The sequence below is a fragment of the Glossina fuscipes genome, unplaced genomic scaffold (assembly GCF_014805625.2).
Source record: "Glossina fuscipes isolate IAEA_lab_2018 unplaced genomic scaffold, Yale_Gfus_2 86, whole genome shotgun sequence".
Classification (NCBI taxonomy): domain Eukaryota; kingdom Metazoa; phylum Arthropoda; class Insecta; order Diptera; family Glossinidae; genus Glossina; species Glossina fuscipes.
This window is the reverse complement of record NW_023998440.1, coordinates 1,187,824-1,210,938: the sequence shown is the minus strand read 5'-3', so window position 1 is coordinate 1,210,938 and position 23,115 is coordinate 1,187,824. Positions and strand designations below refer to the sequence as shown.

Genomic DNA, 23,115 nt, shown 5'->3' with positions numbered 1-23,115 from the left:
AAAATTAAGTGACGAATCGAGTTATCACAACATAGATCGAAGCCTATGCAGAAATGACCTCGTGAGACACGAATGAAATTTAGTGGAAAAGAGCGCATTTATCTGTTTTAAGGTATGCAATGGATTGAGTGTTAAAATTATATCTTAGTTTATCTCTCTTAGCGTCTCCCTCTGTCTCTCTCTCTACTCTTTTTCCCCCTGTTTACAATTTTCTTCATTGAGCACTGGCACGCTTAAATTTTTCGCTGACTAGAGCCATCCAAATCTTTGTCTCTGCCTATGTGATTTCATTTATAGAAAAATGTTTGCATTTTATTTATTTTGAACTGTATACTCATCTGCGTATTCTTATACAGATAAAACTGCGACAACAATAAATTAATTGACTCATAATCACTCGAAGCACAATCGAAGAGTTAATTTTTCATAAGCGTTTAATATAACAAACATTCGCACTAAAAGCAAATAATCACGCAAAATGATCGATATATAAAATAGAACATTTTAGTACAAATTGTGCCTCCGTGCCTTGTAGAGAACCATCAGAGATAAAAAAAAAAAAACAATTTATATTATATTTCTGCAGAGAACTGGCGATCGCTCTACCGCAGTACATCAGGTATTTATTAAATTTTATTACGTCGATTATAACTGCTCATTAGTGTAGCTTTCAACAAAGCTAATAAGAACAAGTAAGAAAATTATATTCAATTGTAAACGAATCTTTTATAGCCCGTCACAGTGCTCCTAAAAAAAGGAGAATATTAAATTGTCACGCTCTATAATATTGGGTGGATGCGGACGATTTCTTCTATTTATAGATTAAATGTGAAAACTTATATGGTGTGCGTATTGTACAGTATGAGTAACAAGTGAGAAACGCGGAAAGCAAGAGTTTTGTAGCATAGGTGTGCGCTTTGAGAAATTATGGTAATTTTTAAATTCCTTTGCAAGTTCCTAAACGGTATCTTCATTTTTGCGATCAGGAGAATGTGTACAGCAGACATTGCACAGATGGACGTCTGTCCGTGGGTATGCTTAAATCGATTTGGAATTTGATGCTGATACTTTGAACCTTCCCTCCGGGCATTGCAAACGTTTTGAGAAAACGAATATGTCCCTCAGCCAACTTGCGTACAATGTGTCGTTCCAGGAATGACCATGGATCCACTTCTTAGTTACATAACCTTCAAATCACATTTTTGAACGACTTGGGAGCACTTTTCAAATAATTGTATAAACTTGAGAAAAGAGCCCAGCCAAACAACTGGTCGCATTTTGCTGCGAAATTTTAATTTGGTACCGAGTCTTTTTAAAGAAATACTCAAGACTGAGCTTCACGTTGTATGCCCAAACTTCTGTTGTTTTAAAATCAAAAGCATGATTTTGTTATAGTACAGGCCACTTCTCAGCGATTAATTTGGGGATTTTCGAATTTAAACAGACTACAGTGAGAAGTGCCAATTGCGATTAAGGTGGTTTTCCTAGGCAATACTTGTAGGCCAACATTGTGGCTTCAGTACACGAGCACGCGTTATTAACTTAATATCGCATTTCACATTTGTTGAGATCATATATAAATTTTATTGATAATCCGTTTGCTTTACAAAAAATTCGAAATTCTAATCTGTTGCTGGTAGTGGACCATGTATTGACACATTTTTAAACCCATCGCCATAGAAAGCTTCAGAGACCCCACAAAGTGTACATATTTTTGATCCGGTCTGGTCAAATTCAGAGTGGAGTTACGCATGTATGTCTGTCTGTCTGCGTAATTTCTGTTTTAAACATTCTACTCGCCACAGAAGTCAGTCTATCGATTTTAAATATGGCAAATATATTGGAAGTTTTCAGACGCAGGTTATTTTTAAAATGGGCTAACTCATTCTAAGGGCACGCCTACAGTACTACGTAAAGTGAAGACTCTTCTCTTTTCCAAAAGGAATAAAAAATTGATTGATTTTTTGATTGTTACTCATAAACCATAGCGTATAAACTTGCAAAAGTTTAAAGGTACATCGCCTTTGCAGAAGAATTTGGAAGTAATCCAAACTTCTCAAAGGACACGCCTAGAACGTCTACACGCCTATGCGACAAAAACTTTTATTATGGAGAATGAAAAGTTAGTTTTTTAACTTCATTCGACTTCTCTCGGATAACGGTGATGAATATGAAAGATTCGGTCATGACCAAATACAATTTTCTTACTAGCGAAGATGTCAATCTACTGTAACATTACAACTACGCATCTCTATCAATATTCCCCAATTTGTCATGCTCGCACAGGTGAAGATGATGAGTTGAAATTTAAGAGCACCATTTTTTGATTAGCTAAGAGTTCAAAGTGTAAACGATTGTGGCGATCGTTCCACAAAGACGCACCCACAAGAAATTGGAAAGTGAGGCAGCGTCGAAAAATACCGACAATTTTTGTATATTTTTGATCTCCTGGATATATTTCGGGAAATATGCTAATTCAGGAAATCTGCTAATTAAAAGTTCATCAAAACCGCCTGCAGTTTCGATTCGTAACTGGTCTCGATCCGTTGACTAGCGCGGCCACAATTAATCTAAAATGTATTTTCAATTTATTTGCAATCGAGTGAAGAACATAGAAATTTGTGTTGGAGTAAATTGGACTTCATTTGGAAAGAAATTGGGATTAGGATTTTATTTATTTCTTTTTGTGGTTATGTTATATATATATATACATATTTATCTACCTAGCTGGTCACTTGAAATATCTTCATGGCCTCGAAATTTGTAGATGAAAATATAAGAAAACGACGGGTGTTTTCCGAGCGATGGTTCAGTTTCTTCTATATATTGTGGACATGTGACGTGGACAGAGCACTCATATTTTTTGACTTTAAATTTCTAATAGGCCCAAGTGTCAGCTTCTGGATAGGTTTTGCTTTCTTTCTTGCCAATGCAACAATTTCACAAATACTACGCGTGCAATTGATCCAGTTTGGCAAAAATAGCTGCATGCCATCGGTATCGCGGTTGGCAGGTTCTTTTTTTCTAAATAAAAATCAACGAAAAACTTTTTAACTTTACAGGCTTTACACACGTTTTTTGAAGGTCAGTAGTTAAAAAAGGTCTAACTGACTACCGTGGCAGGTCGTTGGAACTCTCACTGTTTAATCTCAGCAATAGTTGAAGAGATTGAATTTAAACAAAAAATTCGTCACATTATATTTACTTCGGAGGGTATTTTCTATTTTTTGCCTTACGATGCATGGATTTTTATGTCAAGAAATAATGCAGCGCTTGACTTTCTAAAATTTAGCATATGTAGAATTCTTACGCAGAGTTTCGTAAACATGGATAATACTATAAAAAGTTTATTTTTTATTTTATTTATCATCTGTCGCACTTTTGCGCTATCGGGCAGCATTGACCCTGAAAGGCAAAGGCAATGAAACATTACTTGAGGACAGCTCCTAGACTTTTGCAAAATCCACTTAGTTCGATCTAAGGTCATTAGAATCGTAACGAATTCAAACGGTTGTAATAAGGTAACGTCAACAATTATAATGAAGCGTGTTTGTTAATAAACTGCACTTCCAGCATCATACTATATTTGAATTGCCAAATCTTGCATATTTGGTGAGGTGAACGAAGTAAATGTGTTCGTGAAAATCGATTACTTCTTCCAGCAAAACCTAATTAGACCATTGAAAATCAGACAAAGAATAAGACAATAATAGTTCACAAATAGGAGAATAGTTATGCAAATGATTGCACGTAATTGCTTAAATAGATGCTTTCGCATTAATGAAGACAATGAAGACCAAATACAAATGTTGTATTCGAGAAAGCCCATCATTGAACACGTTACACTAGTTCACCATTTTATAATCTAACGTTTAACAATTATCATAAATTTCAGCCCGATATGAAGGGTTGTTTATTTGAAGATATCCGTCCGATAGCCGCATTACAATTTAAAGGTCCTGCAGCTTCGTTGCACTTTATTGTCACATGAAGGTTTGCTGTTCATGAGTAAACTTATAATGAAAGTTTGATACGTGAACTTTGAAAATGAAACCTATTACTAGTCTGAAGCAGCTTTGAGCCTTTGTTAAGACAAAATAAATTAGTATGTTTCAGAGCTTTACTTAAAAAGGTTTTCTAAAAATGGCTCTTCTTTCTATGCCCAATTTCAGCATTTTCTTAGAACTTAGAAGATATTGTTCTTCACTGATATTGTATCGTTGAAAGAGATTCAAAATGACAAATTTTCGTTATATGCTTTTCTCTTCAAATTAAGGCGCTCGTTCACGTAAGATAGAGAGTGTATGGGTTTGAGGATCCAAGATTGGCGTATCCAGTAAAATCGCAGTCGAAAAGGGATCATACGTAGTACAGGGTATAGAATCAACTTTGGCATAAAATCAGCTTTATTTTAAGTATAAGAACCAAGTTGGTTGTGTTATGCTGTTAATGGGTCACAAATTTATATAATCAAGGTGATTCGTTTAAAAACGCGTAAGACATCGTGCTATATAGGGATCTACTGCATATGGTCTTAAAAATGAATAGATCGAACGTAATCTGCGTGAACTGGTTGAGCACAAAGTACTTGGACGGACATCAAACGAACACAACGAGTGAAATGATTTTGATACGCTTGATCTAATGAAAAGTGAGTCCTTCTGAGATTCCATATATCCGCAAGAAATTTAATGTAGTACTTACTAAAGACGATGTAGGCTACATTGGAGAGATACCCGAGCGTTAGAGAGTGAGTGTGTACTTAAAGGAAAAATGGTGAATTACGAAATCAACATTAATCCAATTAAAACAATGTACACATACACATTTATATCGTATATATGGATGGACGTACGTAAACATGTACGAGCTAATAAAATATAGGGCCTTACGCTTGTATCTACATGTGTGTCTGAAACAAAAGCTACGGAAATTTGTGGCAAATCTTTAGTATCCGTAACGGATGAAAGATATGAATTGTTACTGTTATTGTTGTTTGGAAGCAATTCATAGAATGCAGTGACACACATTTTCTCTAAACGCAGCATTAACAACAATAACAGAAAAGAAAATTGATTAGAACAATTTCGAGAGCACTGAAGAGAGTGATGTTGATGATAAATATATTTGCGAAAGGAAATTATTTTATCGCAGAGATAAATATTTACACTTTCTCGCATCTACCGTAACGTTGCATTGCCATTCTTAAATACACACATATAAGAAGGGAGAGGCCATAATTGCATAGTAGTGAGACCCAGTAGTTATGTGAACTATTTTTCTGTCAAGAAACATCGATAGAAGTAGAAAATGAAATACGATTTTGATTTTTATAGGATTCATGCCGAGGAAAAAGAACTGCACTCTTTAAAGGATTAACCATGTTTTGCTTCACTTGCAATACATGTTTAATACTAAGGAGAAAGAAAAGAATCTCCTACTCCTTGTCCTGAATGGAGAAATTCATCGCAGATCTACTATGATAATATCTTTGAATATTACTTTAAGCTTAATGAAGGGGAGAAACAGTTGCGGCCTGAGTAGGATTAATATCTTTCTTTACTAATTCTTTTGGAATGCAACGAAGGGCAACGAAATAATAAAATGCGAGAAAATCGCTGAACATATACTTGTGAATGAAGAAAAAAATTGTATAGAAAAATATTTAAGCATTACCTCGTCATGTATAGCAGAGACCTGCTCGGGACGCATCTTCAGTTCATAGAGTCTGCCTGTGCAGATTAATCAAGTTTCAACTTAAAAAAAGTACCCAATCTATATACCTATAGGCAGAGAACATCATAATACACTCAATCAAATAAGAAAATTATACCCGTTTGCGAATGAATGTTTCATACTCATAGCCGTTATCCAATAGAAGGTTAGACTTGGGAAAAGATGTAAATTTGCATACTCCGTTATATTGCGTGATTTTTTCTACTTTTGTCGAGCAAATGACACGGAAAGCGAATGTAGTCTCAGTTTTGATTGTATGAGCGTGTGGGCGTTGAAGGCGTGTTCTTTATACTTTGCAAATTTGTAGGCGATATCTCCTTCTTTGCGAAGGCGAAGACGGACATACTGAGGCATCTTTCGGCCACAGTTGAATATACTTTATGGAGTTTTTGAAACTTGCTTTTGAGCGTTATAGAGGTATAGAAAACCATATTAAATTTTCATATACAGTAATATTTCGTACAGGTACTGCAACATAACCCACAGATTACAATTTCGAATTTTTGTACATATCTACTGTAGTTTATGAGTAGTACTGAGCACAAACCCAATTTTTTGATCCCATTGAAAGACACAGGTGTCGTCACTTTACGTACTACTGCAGGCGTGCCCTTTCACCGATTTAACCCATTTTCAATGCTAACTCCCTTGCAGACGCTTCCGAAGCTTATGTCAATTTTGAAATTTATAGTCCCATCCTTGCGGCCGAGAGAGGGTTTGCAACAGACATTATACAAATGGACAGACGGGAATGCTTGACTCGACAGTCCGAAACTTTCTTCTGGGCGTTGCAAACGCCTTGGCAAAACGAGTGTATCTCTCATCCTTTGGTGATGGGTATAAAAATATTGATTTTTATGTAATTTAAAATTATAATATTTAAGTACGTGGTTTACCAATTGCTCGAACTATTAACCAAGTAACTTGTCTTTCATCCAAAAGAAATTTTCTTTTGATGGTGCTACTGCGTGGATGTGAGACAGACAAGGCTTTCTAGTGTAGTAAACCTGCAAGTATATATATTTTTTAGAGGCCAGCAAATTTTATTTATATCACTTTCATGACAACCAAAAAAAAAGCTTAAAAGTGCTTTACTCTCATGGCAGAAGCGTCTGAGCAAGCACGGAAATGGAAAAAATGTGCGAATGCTTTGCAAGACTTTTAATTCACTTACATCAATTAACTCTCTTTTAGAATTTAGGAAAAATTGTCCACTTCGCTATATATCTCATGAGAGCTTCTTAAGCAGTTCAATGCTTTGTTGCTTTACCAATAGATATGATGAAAAATTTACAAAGGGATCAACCAATGGGCAATTGGTTATTAAATAAGAAAAAATGTACTTCTTCAAATATTTGGCCATTCATTCAATCAATTTGCGCCCATTTCTTAAGTTAATATATAGACCCAGAATAAGGACACACTGACCACATCTGCATCTTTCGATGGAAACATATGCAACTTTAATTGTTGGAAAATCAGATAATAAATAAACAATTGGGCGGACGACTATAGTTCAATCCTTGACGATTATTTCGATCAAAAAACTACATATATATATAACTCTAAATGTCTGGTTTAATGTGATGCGAATATATTGCAATAGAGTTAATATACAATTAATTAACTACAATGTCAATACGATAAACTGTAGTGTTTTTGGATCAAGTGCTTACACGCTTTGGCAAATTTACTTTTCGAAATTTTTACGTCCACTTCCCCTTCGTTGATATTTTAATTATTCACCTACTTCTTCAAGGATTTTATATCCAATATCTGCGCTTTCCAGTTATTCACGTTGCCCTTCAAGGACTTTGTATATAATTTCTACTACTGAGTAATCTGATAATTCGCGTTAGGACAGCAGCAAATATTCCGCATCACCAGGGCGAATCAGGAATACTTTTTCACCACTTGATTTCACTTAAATATAGTGAATCTGTTACTTAAGGTTTCAATAGGAGAGAAAGTTTTCTTGATTGTCAACACAATATGAACAGTTTCAGATTGAATATTGAATTTCACTAAAAGTTCTATTGAAGGGTATGATCTTCAAATTCCATTTCTTTGTTTTCAATTTCGCAACACGTTTCTTCCCACAACTTTGGCGAGCGCTGTTTCAACTTGTTCATAAGTTCGAGTTTTTCAAGATAACAACAATGTTTCAAAAAGCGAATTGATGTTTTGGTTCGTAACGCTTCTGCCATTTTAGTTTCTTTCAAGAATTGTTGCTGCTTTTAATACGCTTCTCTCGCGTAACATTTCTTTGGTTGTTCATTTGTACCCATATAATATTTATACCCATCAGCGAAGGATGAGGAGCTTATTCATTTTGTGAAAAGGTTCACAGCTCCCAAACGGAAGCTTCCAAGACCCCGCAAACTATATCTATATCTATTCTCGACAAGCATCAAATTTTGATTCGTTCGCCCTGCGGTCTGCCTATCTGTGTAAAATCTGTTGTCGACATCCTCTTGGCCGCAAAAAAGGAAGCTATCTACTTCAAATTTGACAGATATTGGAATTTTTTGCTGTGAGGCTGCTATCGGTCGAAGGCCTACAGTACCGCTTAAACTGAGAACACCTGTTAAAAAAAAAAAAAAAAAAAAGATTTAGTGTATATATAATATACAAAGATGTGTGTTTTGCCAACGCAGCAGGTAAATATACAAACATTTGAACTTACTAGTCTACGGATGATGACTTAGTAAACGTAGAAAAATGGAGAAACGCAGACGAAGTCTATCCAATATTATGGTATATAAAACGTTACTTTTTTTTGCAACACGTGAAAGCAAACTTGAAAAGCCTCATAAAGTGTATAAATTCTTGGCCAGTTTCAAATTCAGAATTCCACATATCCGCTTGTTCGCGTGTCTCTTTTCCGTTTGGTACTCATCTATACAACCAGAACCAATCTTTTATAGAATGATGTTGATGGTTGTACGTGATTCTCTCCGCGACCGATTATAATCTTCTTACTTGTTTTAACTAAGTTTCAAGACGAGCCTCTCCATGGGTTCTTCCTGACGTTTGTCAAAGACAATACGAGTGGTCGCGAATTTTAGCACGAGACACAAAATGTAGCGTTTTTCCGAGGCAATCAATAAAGCACGCCTTTGCACCTTTTCTTACATAAAGTTGATGACAAATATTTTAAAGTACAGAAAATTTTATACTTTGTTACGTTTTTAAATTTTGTTAAAAACTCCTTCTCAAAAATAAAAAAAAGTCAAGGCCTACTGATTAGTTGTTTTTCATCAATACACTCCTTATAAATGTTATATGTAGTTCTACTCTGATTTGCTGCAAAAATGTATAACGTTTTTAATTATGTATCAAAGAGGCTTCAAGTTTGCATTAACCTCTTATTTGAAGAGCCTGTTAACATGTGTTCGATCCAGAACGAAAAGATGATACGGAAAGATCTTCAAATTTTTTTATATAGTGATGACAAAGTGCAGATAATGACGATAATGATGAAATGAACGATCACCCGAGTTCTGGTATACTATAATTAATGGTAACGCCAATAAAATTTCAAGCGTATAAAATTATTACAAATATATATTTTGATTAAACCGATATAATGACTATTGGCGATGAGATGAACGACTCGTATCGAATCACTTAGGCAGTATAAGTGACGCTAATGGAAGACGATTTCGTAAGGAAGTTGCGAAAATCATAACCTTTTTCCTTTCGCTTACCAACAGGCCAAGCCAAGCCATTTTTTTAGGGCAGAAAATTCGAAGTGAAATTTTCCTTTTCGTGGTCAGTGTCATTGACAAGGTGTGTTCGTGTATCTGCACCTTATTCTATTAAAAGAAAGGGAACCTAATAATGATAGAGTTTGCCACGATAATGTTTCGCGTTCTTCAAGCGAAAGTTCGTACATCCTCTGGTGTAACATACACATCAATAAAATTAATATACGTTTTAAATAGTTGCACTATATACCTTTAACGCTGCAGGTGCATGTCTTTTTCCGTGCTCTTCTTGTTTTATTTTTCAACCTCTTTTTCATCGCCAGCTTGAAAACTAAAAGGTTAAAGGGAAATCCACTGCAAGCATGTGCTTATGTGTGCTTTTTTTTTACGCTTTTAAAAACTTAGGAGGCGTTAATATATTTAACACGCTTAATATATATTTATAATTACGTTTATATTGAAACTTAAGTAATGAGCCGAACTTAATAAGGCTTACGCTGCAAAGTGCAAAGCCGTTGTGTTTAAGGCTGCAACTGTGAAAGTGTAAATTTCATCACGTACCACGCTTATGAATACCAAGCTCTAGGCGTTTTTTCCTCTTCTTCTTTTTCTTTTATGACGAGTTATGAAATTTTAAGGAAGGTTTAAAGAAACCTGAGTATATATATATATTTATACAATTAACGATGAATGCTTGCGCTTGGGTAATAACAAAACATTGTTTGTATCATTTTCTATAAAAAAAAATTAAACAATTCGGGAATGCAGGTCTTTGTACAAATCTCTGTCCTGCAGATTAGTTGTTGTTATTAGTTGGCATAGAATTTAATAGAAAGTAATCTACTGTCCGGGCCAGCCTCAATGCAAGAATACCTACTTAGTTTCTCAACAATGTTCGGCTTAGCAGCTGTTAAGTGAACATTTGCGCATGCCCAATTACAATTAGATATGCTTCTATGCTGTTATGGGGATTTAAAAATCATTTAAAAATTCTTGCTGTCTTTTTCGCTTTGTTTGTATATCTTTTCAAAATTTTTGACATATCCCTTAAAAAAAACGTGTAAGAAAATTATATTCGGTCGTGACCGAATTCTTTATACCCATCACAGTAATCCTAAAAAAGACTGAAAAAAAGGAAAATAATTCTTTATACTCTGTAATATTGGGTGCAAAAGCAAAGGTGCTCACAATTTTTATTACGCTTTTCAAATTCTTTTGCAAATTTATAGGCGATACCTATATTTTTGTGAATGTTTACTACAGATACTGAACGGGTGAGCAGACGGACATACTAAGGAGCATTCAAAGTTTGAAACTGCTCAAGAATTTATAGGCTTTTCGAAGCTTATTTCTGGGCGCTACATATGCCTCGACGAAATGAACACACATCTCTATTCTTCAGTGATAGATATAAAAAACACTTCGAACAAAAAGTCGATTTTTGTCGATTGCAGCCGAATCTGTATTGCCCATTACTCAATGCTCAATGATTTTAAAGAGACAAATAATCAAAAGTGACAATGTATTGCTTATTGAAAATTTAACCATTAATCGTTTTCCCTCTTCTCCTACGTATTGTATTCTGACAGTACATTGCTGCAAACTGCTTTTTTTGCATTAAAAGTTTTGACCAATTTTGTCTCTCCCTATTAGATGTAGCGTAATTCCGTATTCAAATGATGATCAAGCTGAAGTGTAAAAAGTTGTTAAAATAATAAGTTTCATCAACGATCCAATATTGCTGGTGTATCTACTACGATGATGTGGTAGCTACCGAGAAAAAAGAAGTAATATATTTCCCTCCATTTACTTTATTTAGTTACGCTTGGAGTTCGCAAGAAAAATCTTTAAAATTTCCCGACATAATTCCGTAGTGAATTTTGTCAAAACTCATTATTTCTTTTTAAAGACCTATGTTTCATCAACATGTTGCAGCAGGCCGTAAATAATTTCATTCGTTACAATTGATTTAAACAATTTTGCCCTTGATTGCTTCGAACGACACTCTCATATAAAAGTGTATTCAAAACAACTAATGCATAACTTATGCGTTAATTGTTTGTGGAAAATATGTTAGTCGTACACTATTTTGTTGCTTGAATGAAATGGTGTCAACTTATTTTTTCCATTTCATAGATAGTCGTCGTTATATCATAAATTTTTCGATTGAATTTAATAATAAGGCAGATGTCGACCGAACAACGAGCATGGTTATGTAAAAGCTGTTCAAGTACTTATTCCATTCTTGTCTCGATCTGAATTATCAAATTTACATTGGTTTACTCTGAAAATAATTCTGTTTTTTTCCTAATTAATGATGGCATCTTGACGTTTTTGAGTCTATTCAACGTGGGCTTCTGTTTCTGTTACCTCTTTCAACGTATGTAAATAGATTAGCAGTGAGTAACTTAAAATACTTAACAATGTGTTAATAGTTGATCTCCAATTAAAGTGAAGTAGTATTAAAAGGAGGCCTGAACCAATTTAATAGGAAAACTCAACATGTTTTCCTTCCTATTTCAATTTAATCACTATTTTTTTGTAAGTATGACAGGTCACTCATCGACGCAGGGAAAGAGAAAGCAATAGTATATATAGTGGAATATATATAGTAGATGGTGATAGTAGATATTTGCCTAATCGATAAGTGTTATATATTTACGGACTGTTCGGTACATCGTTTACTTTTACGAAACGCGAAAACCTTGAACGACTTGATGGTTGCTATGCTGCAGCATAATTCGTGAGAAGAAATTTAATAAATCGAACTAAAATACAGATGAAAAATAAAAACAAATAAAAATTATATTCGGTCGTGACGGATTCTGTTGTACCCATTATCGTAGTGCTGAAAACGGTTAAAAAAAAGGAAAAGAACTATATTTTCCAGGAACGGACATAACTGATTTTTCTATTTCCAGAATAAAAGCGGAGAGTGACACGGTATATGTGTTGTACTTTATGGGTAAAAAACACAGAAAGCAAAGCTGTTTACAGTTTTTGTTACATAGATGTGTTGTGGACGTGTTCTTTGAAAATTTTAGGTAATTTTCAAACTCTTTTGCAAATTTGGCGAGCGGTAGAATCTTTACCGCAGATACTACAAAGTTGCACAGACGAATAGACAGATTTGAAACTGGCCAAGAATTTATATACTTTGTGGGGTTTATGTAGCTTGCTTGTGCGTGTGTTAAATTTCATATTCGAATACTGGGTAGGCGTGTGTTTCACATTTTTGTTAAGGTGCACAGCGTCATCTACAGAGTGTACGATCAATTTCAAATTTGTTGTACATCTGCTGCTGAGTAGAGTAATGCGCAACAAGCTCAAAACAGAACAAAAACGGAAGTGTCCTCACTTCACATGATACTGCGGACGGGTCCTTGCCCCGATTTGGCCAGATGTATGAACACCCATTATTTTATTTAACAGAGTTTGCAACTAACTTATTCTATAGTACGTTATTGCAGCATTTTAAAAAAGATTAGATTGTATTAAGTAGTTTTTCCGGTTAATAGCAAAATTTGTGGAAAAAATTGTTTTCAAATAAAAAGTAAACTCTTAAGAGTCTTATTTATTAAAAAAAAAAAAAGAAAACCTTAGAATATTTAAAATAATCGTACGCATAAAAGGAAACCGAAAACAAGGAAAACAGTCTCCTAAGAGGATTCTAACAGATTTAATTAAACTAAAATGAACTATAAAGGTTAAAGGATGGCTCTTACTACCCAGTAAAGTGTTAACTAAATATCCTGTTGATTTTCAAAGAACCTTTAATCAAGGAAGTTTTCTGCCACACAGTGTCTACACATTTTGCGCACCATAAAAATGTTGCAAAACGACTGGAAATACGATTTCATAGGAAGACTGTAGGAGACAAAAGTACAAAAACCAAACAGTAGTTAAAATGATTTGTGAAGATAATAAACTTTCTTATAACCTTGAACTTAGTCTTAACAAAAGGCACAGCAATGTTTGCCTTGAAAAATATTGTATAACGTTTTCTTTTATATTTTCATATAGTATTTGTAAGAAGCTACGAAAACATTATGTGTTATATTAGTGTGCAATGGTTTTCGAGGGCAATAGTTTATAGCAAATAGACAATATTTAAGACCGAAAATACGACCATTGGTTCAAATATCGGCATTTTATAGCCATTAGAATGCCCAGTCGACTGAAAAAAATGGAAAATCAACTCAGCCCTCAAATTGCAGAAATGTATATTAACAAATTTAAAGCGAGCCGATTGGACACGTAGAAGTTCGACGTTTGAATGCTGTATGTATTGTCAATGAAAAATCGACTTAAATGAATTTCAATCAGCGAATCACTAGGCAGCAACAAAACCATAGTAGAAATTGAAAAATGAACGAACAACAAGATGAGACAAGACTAGAGATTGGCGATAAATAAGGCTACGCTACGTATGTGGTCGGTTTGGAAGTGAATACTTCAATATACGATTTTAGAATCAGATCAAACGATGGATGCTACCTCTCTGCCAGCAATCAAAGAGAGTACGGCAAGCGATTAAATGAAACCGGCTAAAATTGATCAATACAAAAGGTACTACGCCGCGCTACTGAACCTTTCTAATAGCGCAATGTTGGATTAAAAGAAAAAAGTAAATGAAAGTCACTTGGTCCAATCGTTTCGTACAGAAATTCCAGAAGTTCCACAACGATAGCACATAGTTTTACCGCAGAAAAGGCAAAAAGTGACAGATAATAAAGGCTGTCATGTACTTAAGTAAAACTTATTCTGAGCAAAAGAAAGAATTAAACACAAGAACAGTATCAAGAAACAAAAGACAAAAAAAATCTCTTAATATTTTTTCCCACAAATATTATTATGGTATCTCAGGCAGTGAATTAGTTTCACTTGTTACCTAAAATAATTGAAGATTTTACTTCGATTTTCTCAAAATTTATGGATACCTAGTTATCAAGTATAACGAAATATTTCCAAAAGCATTCTTGTGCTACGCCTTTTAACTTTAACGATCATTTATATTATAATGGCCATCCAGTGCACTCACCGGTAGCTGTACGTATCTTCATTTCTGCTTTTAAATTTCTGTTCTCTAACAACATTTTTTTAACTTAACTGACATTTATACTAATGCCCTGAAAGAGTAAGTATTGGTAGTTACTTGATTTTCTACTTTATTTATAAAAGTAAGACAGTTGTCATTGGTGAAGAGCTTTTATTACAAAAGTTTTTGCCAAAACACATACCAAAGACGAGAAATTTTAAATGGGCCCATGTGCCTTAAAGCAATTTGTCATAGAAGAGCTTATGTCCACAAAACGGATGTAATTGATCGAAATTTTATACAATTACAAATTTTCATCATTGAATACGACAAATTTGATATTTTTGTCATGTAGGTCTTATTTTTCATGGGATACAAAGAAGTGGACCTATACGGACCAAGTTCGATGAGGTTCGTTTTTGCGTTCATTTACTATTATTACAGTACTATGAGCCAATTTGTATCATGAAATATCGAAGAGTAGAAGTTTTCAGCACATAAAGATTCAACCTTCCTATGAATAGTTATATGGAAGAGAATTTCGAAAATTGCCGCAAATTTGCTCGATCCACATTCCTCACGCCTACTTAATTGATCAAAGTACTGTTACTCACTGACCTTTCTTCATCAATCTTGAAAATTGCAATTTATTATTAAATAATAACTTTGCAAAATAAGGAATCATACAGCCAGTGGTCGAAACGATGGCACAATTTTATTTTTCATTTCCAATAAGGCTCCTCCTCCAATCAATTTCTGTAGGTTGAACACAAATATTCATGGTCACACTTCAGACGAAAGTGCGAACAGATCAATATATGCCCTGGCACCGCCTGTTGCATGTGTATAAAAATTTTAACGTGTGTTTGTTGTTTTGTCAGTAATACTATCTGTTTTGCTTACTACAGTTTGGACATGGGTTATAGGGTTCTTGAACTCGATTCATCTTCTTGTTCACTTTCGATACTGTGAAAACACAAAGTCCTAGTGTAGTTACAAAAAACTGAGTAAATTCCGACTATGCTGGTTAGCAAAGTCCTTTTACTTATTTTTCTTGTCCGCGTGCTATCCAAACTTACCGAAAAAAACTGATAGCCTGATACAAATCAGTAATTCCCTATATGGGAATATAATCTCAACCAACTGCACATCGAGCCGAAACGGGGATATTGACCGAATTGCTTCGAAATGCTTAAGACTTATATTAATTGTATTTGTATTAATTTTCCAATCGCAACTACCTTTCTAAATTCAAGTTTTACGCTTCAAAAAATTGGTTGAATAAAGGCTAACAATATGGGGTCAAATTTTAGCTTCAATTCTTGCCCTAATTTAAAATATATGTAGTTCATAGAGTCTCTGATGTATATTATATAAGAAGCTTTCATCCTTCATCCTTCATCCTGGGAGATGCAGGAAGTAAGTACTTTCCTAATGTTTTCTATCTCCATTTTAGTTACATTTCCAGAGCAGAAATGGGTTTGTTCGTTGCGGTCCTAAAGACACTTATAATATTGTTAAGTGTTGCATACTCCTATCAAAATGGGGCCACGCCAAAGCTTCCTGACAGTATTAATACTATGGACTTGGAAATCAATTCCGTACATAACGGCTACTCGGAGTAAGTAATTTTCTTACAAGTTTTAATTCGATAGATATGATGATAGATACGATGCATGCGGTAAGATTATTTCCCTCAAGAAATTGGCAAGGAATTGCTAAATTTAAATAACTTTAGATTAGTTAGAATTATCGGATGGCTTCTTAAAGACGATACTAGTGAACCGTAAAATGGAAGCAATATGTTCACTTGCTGTCTACTTTGATGCATATATTTATATTTAAACAAGTAAAACCACTATAGTTAGGCTGACTATTAAATATCCTACACCGCACTGTCCAACACAATTCTTATTTCCGCTATAGTACACAAAAATTATGCTTTGTTTCTTTATAAATATTTTTCATGAGCGCATTTATGGAGAAGCGATCAATTTTCGTGACAATTCTTATAGAGGATAGGCAAAGATGGTCCAAAAAGGGTACACCTAATTTATTTCATCTTAAATTGCTATGATAATCTGATTTATATCATGACGTATAAAAGAGTACAACTTTTTGTCATATGAACTATAGCTTCCGTTATGTGAGAGAGGGTTCAGAATATTGCTCCAGCCGGTCCAATGTTTTCACACCAATTTTGAACGTCGCAACGCTAGTACACAGCGAGTTTTGTCGAGAAATTTTAATTTTTTTCATATAGCGATTTTTCAAAATAGGGTATGATCTATGAGGATCGGTCAATAAGAGGACCGATCAAAACGTTTTCAACCGTCTTTGGGTCAAAACATCTCATTGTGTCAAATTTCATCAAAATACCTCCAAATTTACGACTTTTAGCTTAAACACGATTTTACATGACAGACGGAGAGATGGGTAGACAGGTTTAGCAAAGCTAACTGAACGGTATAGTAAAATGTAGGAAGGGATATTGAAACGCGTTAGAATATATCAGTTACTTGTGTACGGTTTTTATGTGAATACATTTAACTATAAAGTATTGTTGGACGTTAGACTTTAGAGATGCATTCATCTTGTCAACCTTTCTTTTATCAGTCCCGCCGAAAATCAGTGGGTATATAAATGTGTGAATAATAAATGCATACGAACGCATAACCACGATCTGAGGAAACTAAACAAGTCGATGTCGCTTTTAACATGTTCCATGACCTGCGGCGATGTTAAGCTATGGCCTTATCCTACCACTGAAACACAAGTAAAAATGAAGCCGTTGAAGTTCACTTTGGATGCCTTACTATTGCGCCTACATACTCCGTATAGTAATGTAAGAACCTATTTTCGCTCCGTGTTCAAAATTTTTCTTGATGATCTAAAAGGTATGCAGAGGCAAAAGACTTTCAAGAACTTCGATCACGATAAAATCAAGTCCACAAAGGATCCTATTATTAAGTATGATGAAATCAGTGTAGACTTAATGCGAAATTCCACCTGCAATGAAAGTGACATTGATATTTTTCCGATTAATGTCTTCATAAATAAATATCCTGATTTGAGCTTAAGTTTGGACACCGACGAAAGCTATGAATTACATACCATATGTAAGTTTTTGCTTTTGTTTAGTATTTTAAATAAAATCAAAATACTTTTTTTTTGGTCTGTTTAGTTAATGCAGGACGCTATGAGGCAAATATAACGGCAAACTCATTTTTTGGTGCACGTCATGCTCTATCAACGTTACAACAGCTTATGTGGTTTGATGAGAGAGAAAGTTGGTGGCGCACTCTCTCTAAAATTGATATCGTAGATGCTCCCCGATTTCGCTATAGAGGTCTTATGCTTGATACTTCACGTCATTATATCTCGATAGATGCAATAAAGCGTACTATCGGAGCTATGTCACATGCAAAATTGAATCGTTTTCATTGGCATATCACTGACTCCCAAAGTTTTCCTTATGTGTCCAAGCATTATCCCGAACTGGCAGAGTATGGCGCTTATTCAAGAGAGGAGACGTACACACTTGATGATATACGGGATGTGACATCTTTCGCAAAGTTACGCGGTATTCAGATAATAACTGAAATTGATGCACCTGCCCATGCTGGTAACGGTTGGGATTGGGGTCCTAAAAAAGGACTGGGAGATCTAAGTCTATGCATTAATCAACAGCCTTGGACAAAGTTTTGTGGTCAACCCCCGTGTGGTCAATTGAACCCAAAAAACAACAACACTTTTTTGGTGTTACAAAAACTCTACGAAGAACTGCTCGATGCTACCGAGACTACGGACTATTTTCATTTGGGCGGTGATGAAGTTAATATGAACTGTTGGAAACAACATTTTGAAGATAGCGAACTGCAAGATCTTTGGTATCAATTCACGCTCGATGCTGCAGACCGGTGCGTTGTCTTTCTTTCTGTAAATGTTATTTAGTAATTGCTACGATGTTCTCTAGTCTTACGATAGCCAACAAGAATATCACACCAAAATTTGTCACAGTTTGGTCCAGTGATCTGACTAAACGTGCTCGACTTCCGCGAAGCCGTTTTGCCGTTCAAGTATGGACGGGGAATAAGGACGCTTACGCATTGCTAAGAACAGGTTATAATGTTGTATTCTCTCAAGTAAGTGCTTGGTATTTCGATTGTGGTTTTGGAAGCTATTTACCTGGTGGTAAGTGACTATTTCGAGCATAAAAATGTTGGCATAAACATAACTTAGAACTTTATACTACCTCTACCAGGGGTAGGCGTCTGCGATCCCTATCGCTCGTGGCAAGTTGTATATGGACATCGTCCTTGGGAAAAATTGCACCCATACCTGAAACAGGTATAACAATGTTTTTCGTATATAATAGCGTATAAAATGTGCACACCCCTTCCAGATTCTGGGTGGTGAAGCATGTCTATGGACCGAGCAAGTTAGCGAATGGCAGTTGGACACTCGGTTTTGGCCGCGAGCTGCCGCACTTGGGGAAAGGTAGGCGTTCATAGTTTTAATAAGTTCGCGGATTATTTTAGTATATTTGTTATTATACTGCATTAGTACAAGATTGGATCCTGATTGGTATGTGATAATAGTATTATTGTCGCTCTTCCTGTGTTTTCAGATTATGGTCAGATCCCAAGCAAAAGATTCGCGATGTTTTTAAGCGTATGTCAATATTTCGTAATCGTTTAGTTGACCTCGGCATTAAAGCAGAAGCAATATTTCCTCAATATTGTGCTGAAAATCCTGGTGAATGCGATTAAGCTTACGGCCTCGAACTTATATAAGCTTCAATAAATAAGTAAATAAAATAAAATTATCTTAACTGCGAAATGTAACGATAATTAAATTTATGGAAACAATTAAAATTGAACAAAGGTTATGCACTGGTTTTTGTACCCTAACGCTTTCTGTTTTTTGGTACACTGACTATCTTTGGCCTAAGGCCGGACGCTGTTTAAAACCGTTCGGATCGCTCACTTTTGCGCGTCTCTTGTAAGGCTTTATTTTGAAAAATTGTTATATGAAAATGAATAAAATTTTTTCGACAAAATTCGTTCTATACTAGTATTTCGACGTACTAATTTGATATGGAAAATTTGGTTCGGTTGGAGCAATTCTTTGAACCCCCTTTCCTACAATCGATCTTACGAAGAATATGGTAAAAAGGTTTGAGTTTTAACATTTCGTGGCGAAAAGTACTCCATAATTGTTAATTGACAAAGAAGTCAACCTAACCAAATTTGGACCACCTATGTCCATTTTTTGGATACCACAGCATGTAAGAATCCCCAGGAAATGTAAAGCATTATATGCCAAAACGACCTATTTACTGGTGTTCCATAATGAGAACTTATCCATGATAGCAAATTAACATAAAAATTAAATGAACCAAATTTTAATCGCACAGGTCTATTTCGTGGGCCCCATTCCACAAAAGCTATCTCATAAAAAGTAAGCCCTTCAGAAAAAGATTTCATTTTCAATATTTTATGAAAATTTATCCACAGTAACAATTTAACAAAAAGAAAGTTAACCTTGGGGAATTTGGATCATGTAGATCGATTTTTTAAACTATAACAAATAAAAGGGGTTTGGTGTGTTCATGCAGTTTATTAACTGCATTAAAATTGTAGCGGGTAATTTATGGAGGGTAAACCTTTCCAGTCTTTTTCAAAAATGATGTATTTTTCATGCCCCACATGGATGCTAAGTGTAATACTCGTTTTGTCAACGTTTTTGCGGTACACGGTATGATGTTTGAGAGATCCTATAAATTTATCAGACCTATATACCTATATCTGTATGTATGTATATATTGTAAGGAGCCAATGTCGTCCCTCCTTTTGGCCTCACAGGTTCTTCGTCTCTGAGAGGGGAGTGCTGAGTTAGGTGAAGATTAGGATTAAATAAACTACTAGACGAAGGATGGGAGATAAGCGTCTGTTTCTGACTGAGATATGGTAAGATTGCCAAGAGGTCACCTGGACGGGAGTCGTAAAACAGGTGGCTCAAAATGGTCCGTGTCGAGGGATAGACCGGTCCGGTCGAATAGGGAGTCAGAATCAGGGTAGATCCGAAAGCGACAACGCGAATAAGGCAGATAAGCGAAACTTATTGCTAGACAATAATAACGAGAGTACGCTCTGAACTGGCAAAGTGTTTGTACAATTTGTAGAACCTCGATGCAAATTTATAATAAAAATTATAATGCTGTAAAATGGCTAGAACGAATGCGCTTTGATATGGAATGTAATAAGCATGTAAGTTTAATCAATCTACGGTTCTTGAAATGCTTTCGTATGGTAAAGGGATTTAACATTTCTTGATGAATTGCAAGCAAATCAAAAAAATGAATACACAAAATGAAAACTTCTGAAAAGTCGAACTATTCTTAAAACATTCAAAGAAAGCATAAAGTTCTTGTGAGTCAGAAATAGGCAAAAGCCCTCACAATATATATATTGCATCATCGCATATCACATGTATATATATATGAATGGACATATATGCGTACATCCTTGATTGGTAGTAACTTTTGAATCAATTCGACCACATATATCTGTCTATTTATAAATTAAGGATTTAATAAATTATTACGATAAAGTTAATTAGATTAAATCAGCAAAGGAGTAGTGACTCTGTTCTAGCCTGCTATATGTAAGAATTAAAGGGAGTTAAATATTTCCACAAAATACTCTCTGAAAATAACCTAAGTCGTGAACTTTGGATTACAGAAGTCGTAGACTAATACTAATCGGGACTTGGACCTGCAGCTTGAATTTGGATAAATCTTACCTAAGGTATTTATTGAAAACCAGATGAGGTTTTACTGAAATCGTACTCCATTACCACGACCACTTATACTTAGCGAACATTCATTAAAATTAGATAGAGATATAGGTCACCTTGGAAGTTCGTCGCAGGAAAATAGTGAATTTTACTCATTATCACTTCACTACGTGCATATGGACATATCCGGGTCAATTGCTTACGTCAGATGCCTGACGCATTGACAAAAAAAAACGGATAAGAGGACAGCGATGCAAGTAAATAGGTGAACGAAGATATACTTAAACGGGCTGGTGGTGGAGTAAGTTGATGAAAATATGGATACGTAGACAGGTAATTAAATGAAAAGAATGAACAACAGAAAAATGGTCGAAAGAGAGAAGAAATAAAAGAAACTTATTGAGTTGACTCGAAATCAATAATCGTCAGGATAAGCCTACAGTTTGATGAATGACTTTAAGACCAAGGTTATTTTGATTAATTATTATTTATTTATTCCACTTATACAAGAATCTCCACTAAAGCAAATTGGCAGTCGAGTTCAATTGACTCTTAAAGTAAATCTTAAATTAATTAATATTAAAAATTAGTATAAGTACAATAAAACAAATAAGAAGGAAAAAAAAAAAAGGCATGTACACAACTAGCAAAGAGCCACACTCATAACCGGTACAGGGCCGAATTGCAAGTGAATCCCTACATGCATAAGCTTGGCAACCGATAGCTTTGTCAAGATAAAGTGCCTAGAGAAGCGGTTAGGGACATTAAAGCCTATCTCACGAACTAATGCGGCCGAGTCAATTACACCATTTATTAATTTTCGTCATTAAAATTTACTGTTTTTCTATACGTAACGAAAATGGCTTTAATAGCTTCACAATGGTATTTAAGAGGCTTAAATACGCCACCTTCAAACCATGAACATGAATTGGAATAGGTCAACTGCTCAAGGTAAGTGTGTTGAAGACGATAAGTAATAAGAATGAAACATAGCATTCATCTACTTGGACACGTAAACCGATTGCAAGGCCCTCCGACACACATTCTACACGGAGGAGAGAGAACATTTTTTTAGCAAATTGCAAAAGTGTTCTCGATATCTAATAGGTGGACATTGTTGCTCGTAACCATTGGAAATTTTTTTTGATTTATTTAAAGTGTTTTCATGCGTATACGTTGCGAATCAGATCTATTCATTCGTTCGCATTTACATCAGAAAAATGCAAGAGCCTATCAATTACTTCGTTTAATTTCCACCTCAATCAGATCTCATCCTCAACCGGAGAAATAAGGCTTTAGAATTTAAATTATATTTGGAGAGATGTGCCAATTTTTTTGACCGTTAAGTGTATATAAGCAGTTTTCCAATAGTGCAGTTTTTTCCCTAGAAAAGTTGAAAATCAATGCAGCATGAACGAACAACAATCGCCTCTCCGTCCTCTCGATTTCAATGTGTGTGAAAGACAATTCATCTTTTCGATCTATGGCAATATGGATATGTGACGTCGCCCTACAATCACAATTAAACTCGTACGCAAATTAAAGAGATATTTGTTATTGTAGCCAGTGATCTAAATATTCGTTGCTTCCTAATTTTTACAAGTTACATTAACCCTTTTTTTTCTAATTCCCAAAAATTGATGAATACAATGCAAATTATCTATACGGATGACTTAATAGACAGTCTTAAGTTCTACAAAAGTGAATGTAGTTATGTGTAAAGAGCTCAAAATTTTAAAGTTTAAAACTAAAACGTGATGGTGTGGCGCTTAATTTATTCTATAGGCTACTTGTGCTGGACACAGATGTGTTATACGAATGTGTGAGTAA

General features: G+C 34.9%; 1 protein-coding gene across 1 annotated transcript; it reads left to right on the top strand.

The window, feature by feature from the left end:
• The first annotated feature begins 471 nt into the window (after positions 1-471).
• On the top strand, positions 472-19,342 carry LOC119638249 (probable beta-hexosaminidase fdl). Its single transcript, XM_038034919.1, has 8 exons — positions 472-619; positions 15,941-16,105; positions 17,101-17,603; positions 17,669-18,404; positions 18,461-18,678; positions 18,749-18,834; positions 18,890-18,984; positions 19,115-19,342. The coding sequence occupies exons 2-8, from the start codon at positions 15,960-15,962 to the stop codon at positions 19,254-19,256; spliced, it is 1,926 nt and encodes a 641-aa protein (XP_037890847.1). The 5' UTR covers positions 472-619; positions 15,941-15,959; the 3' UTR covers positions 19,257-19,342.
• Positions 19,343-23,115: the final 3,773 nt, after the last annotated feature.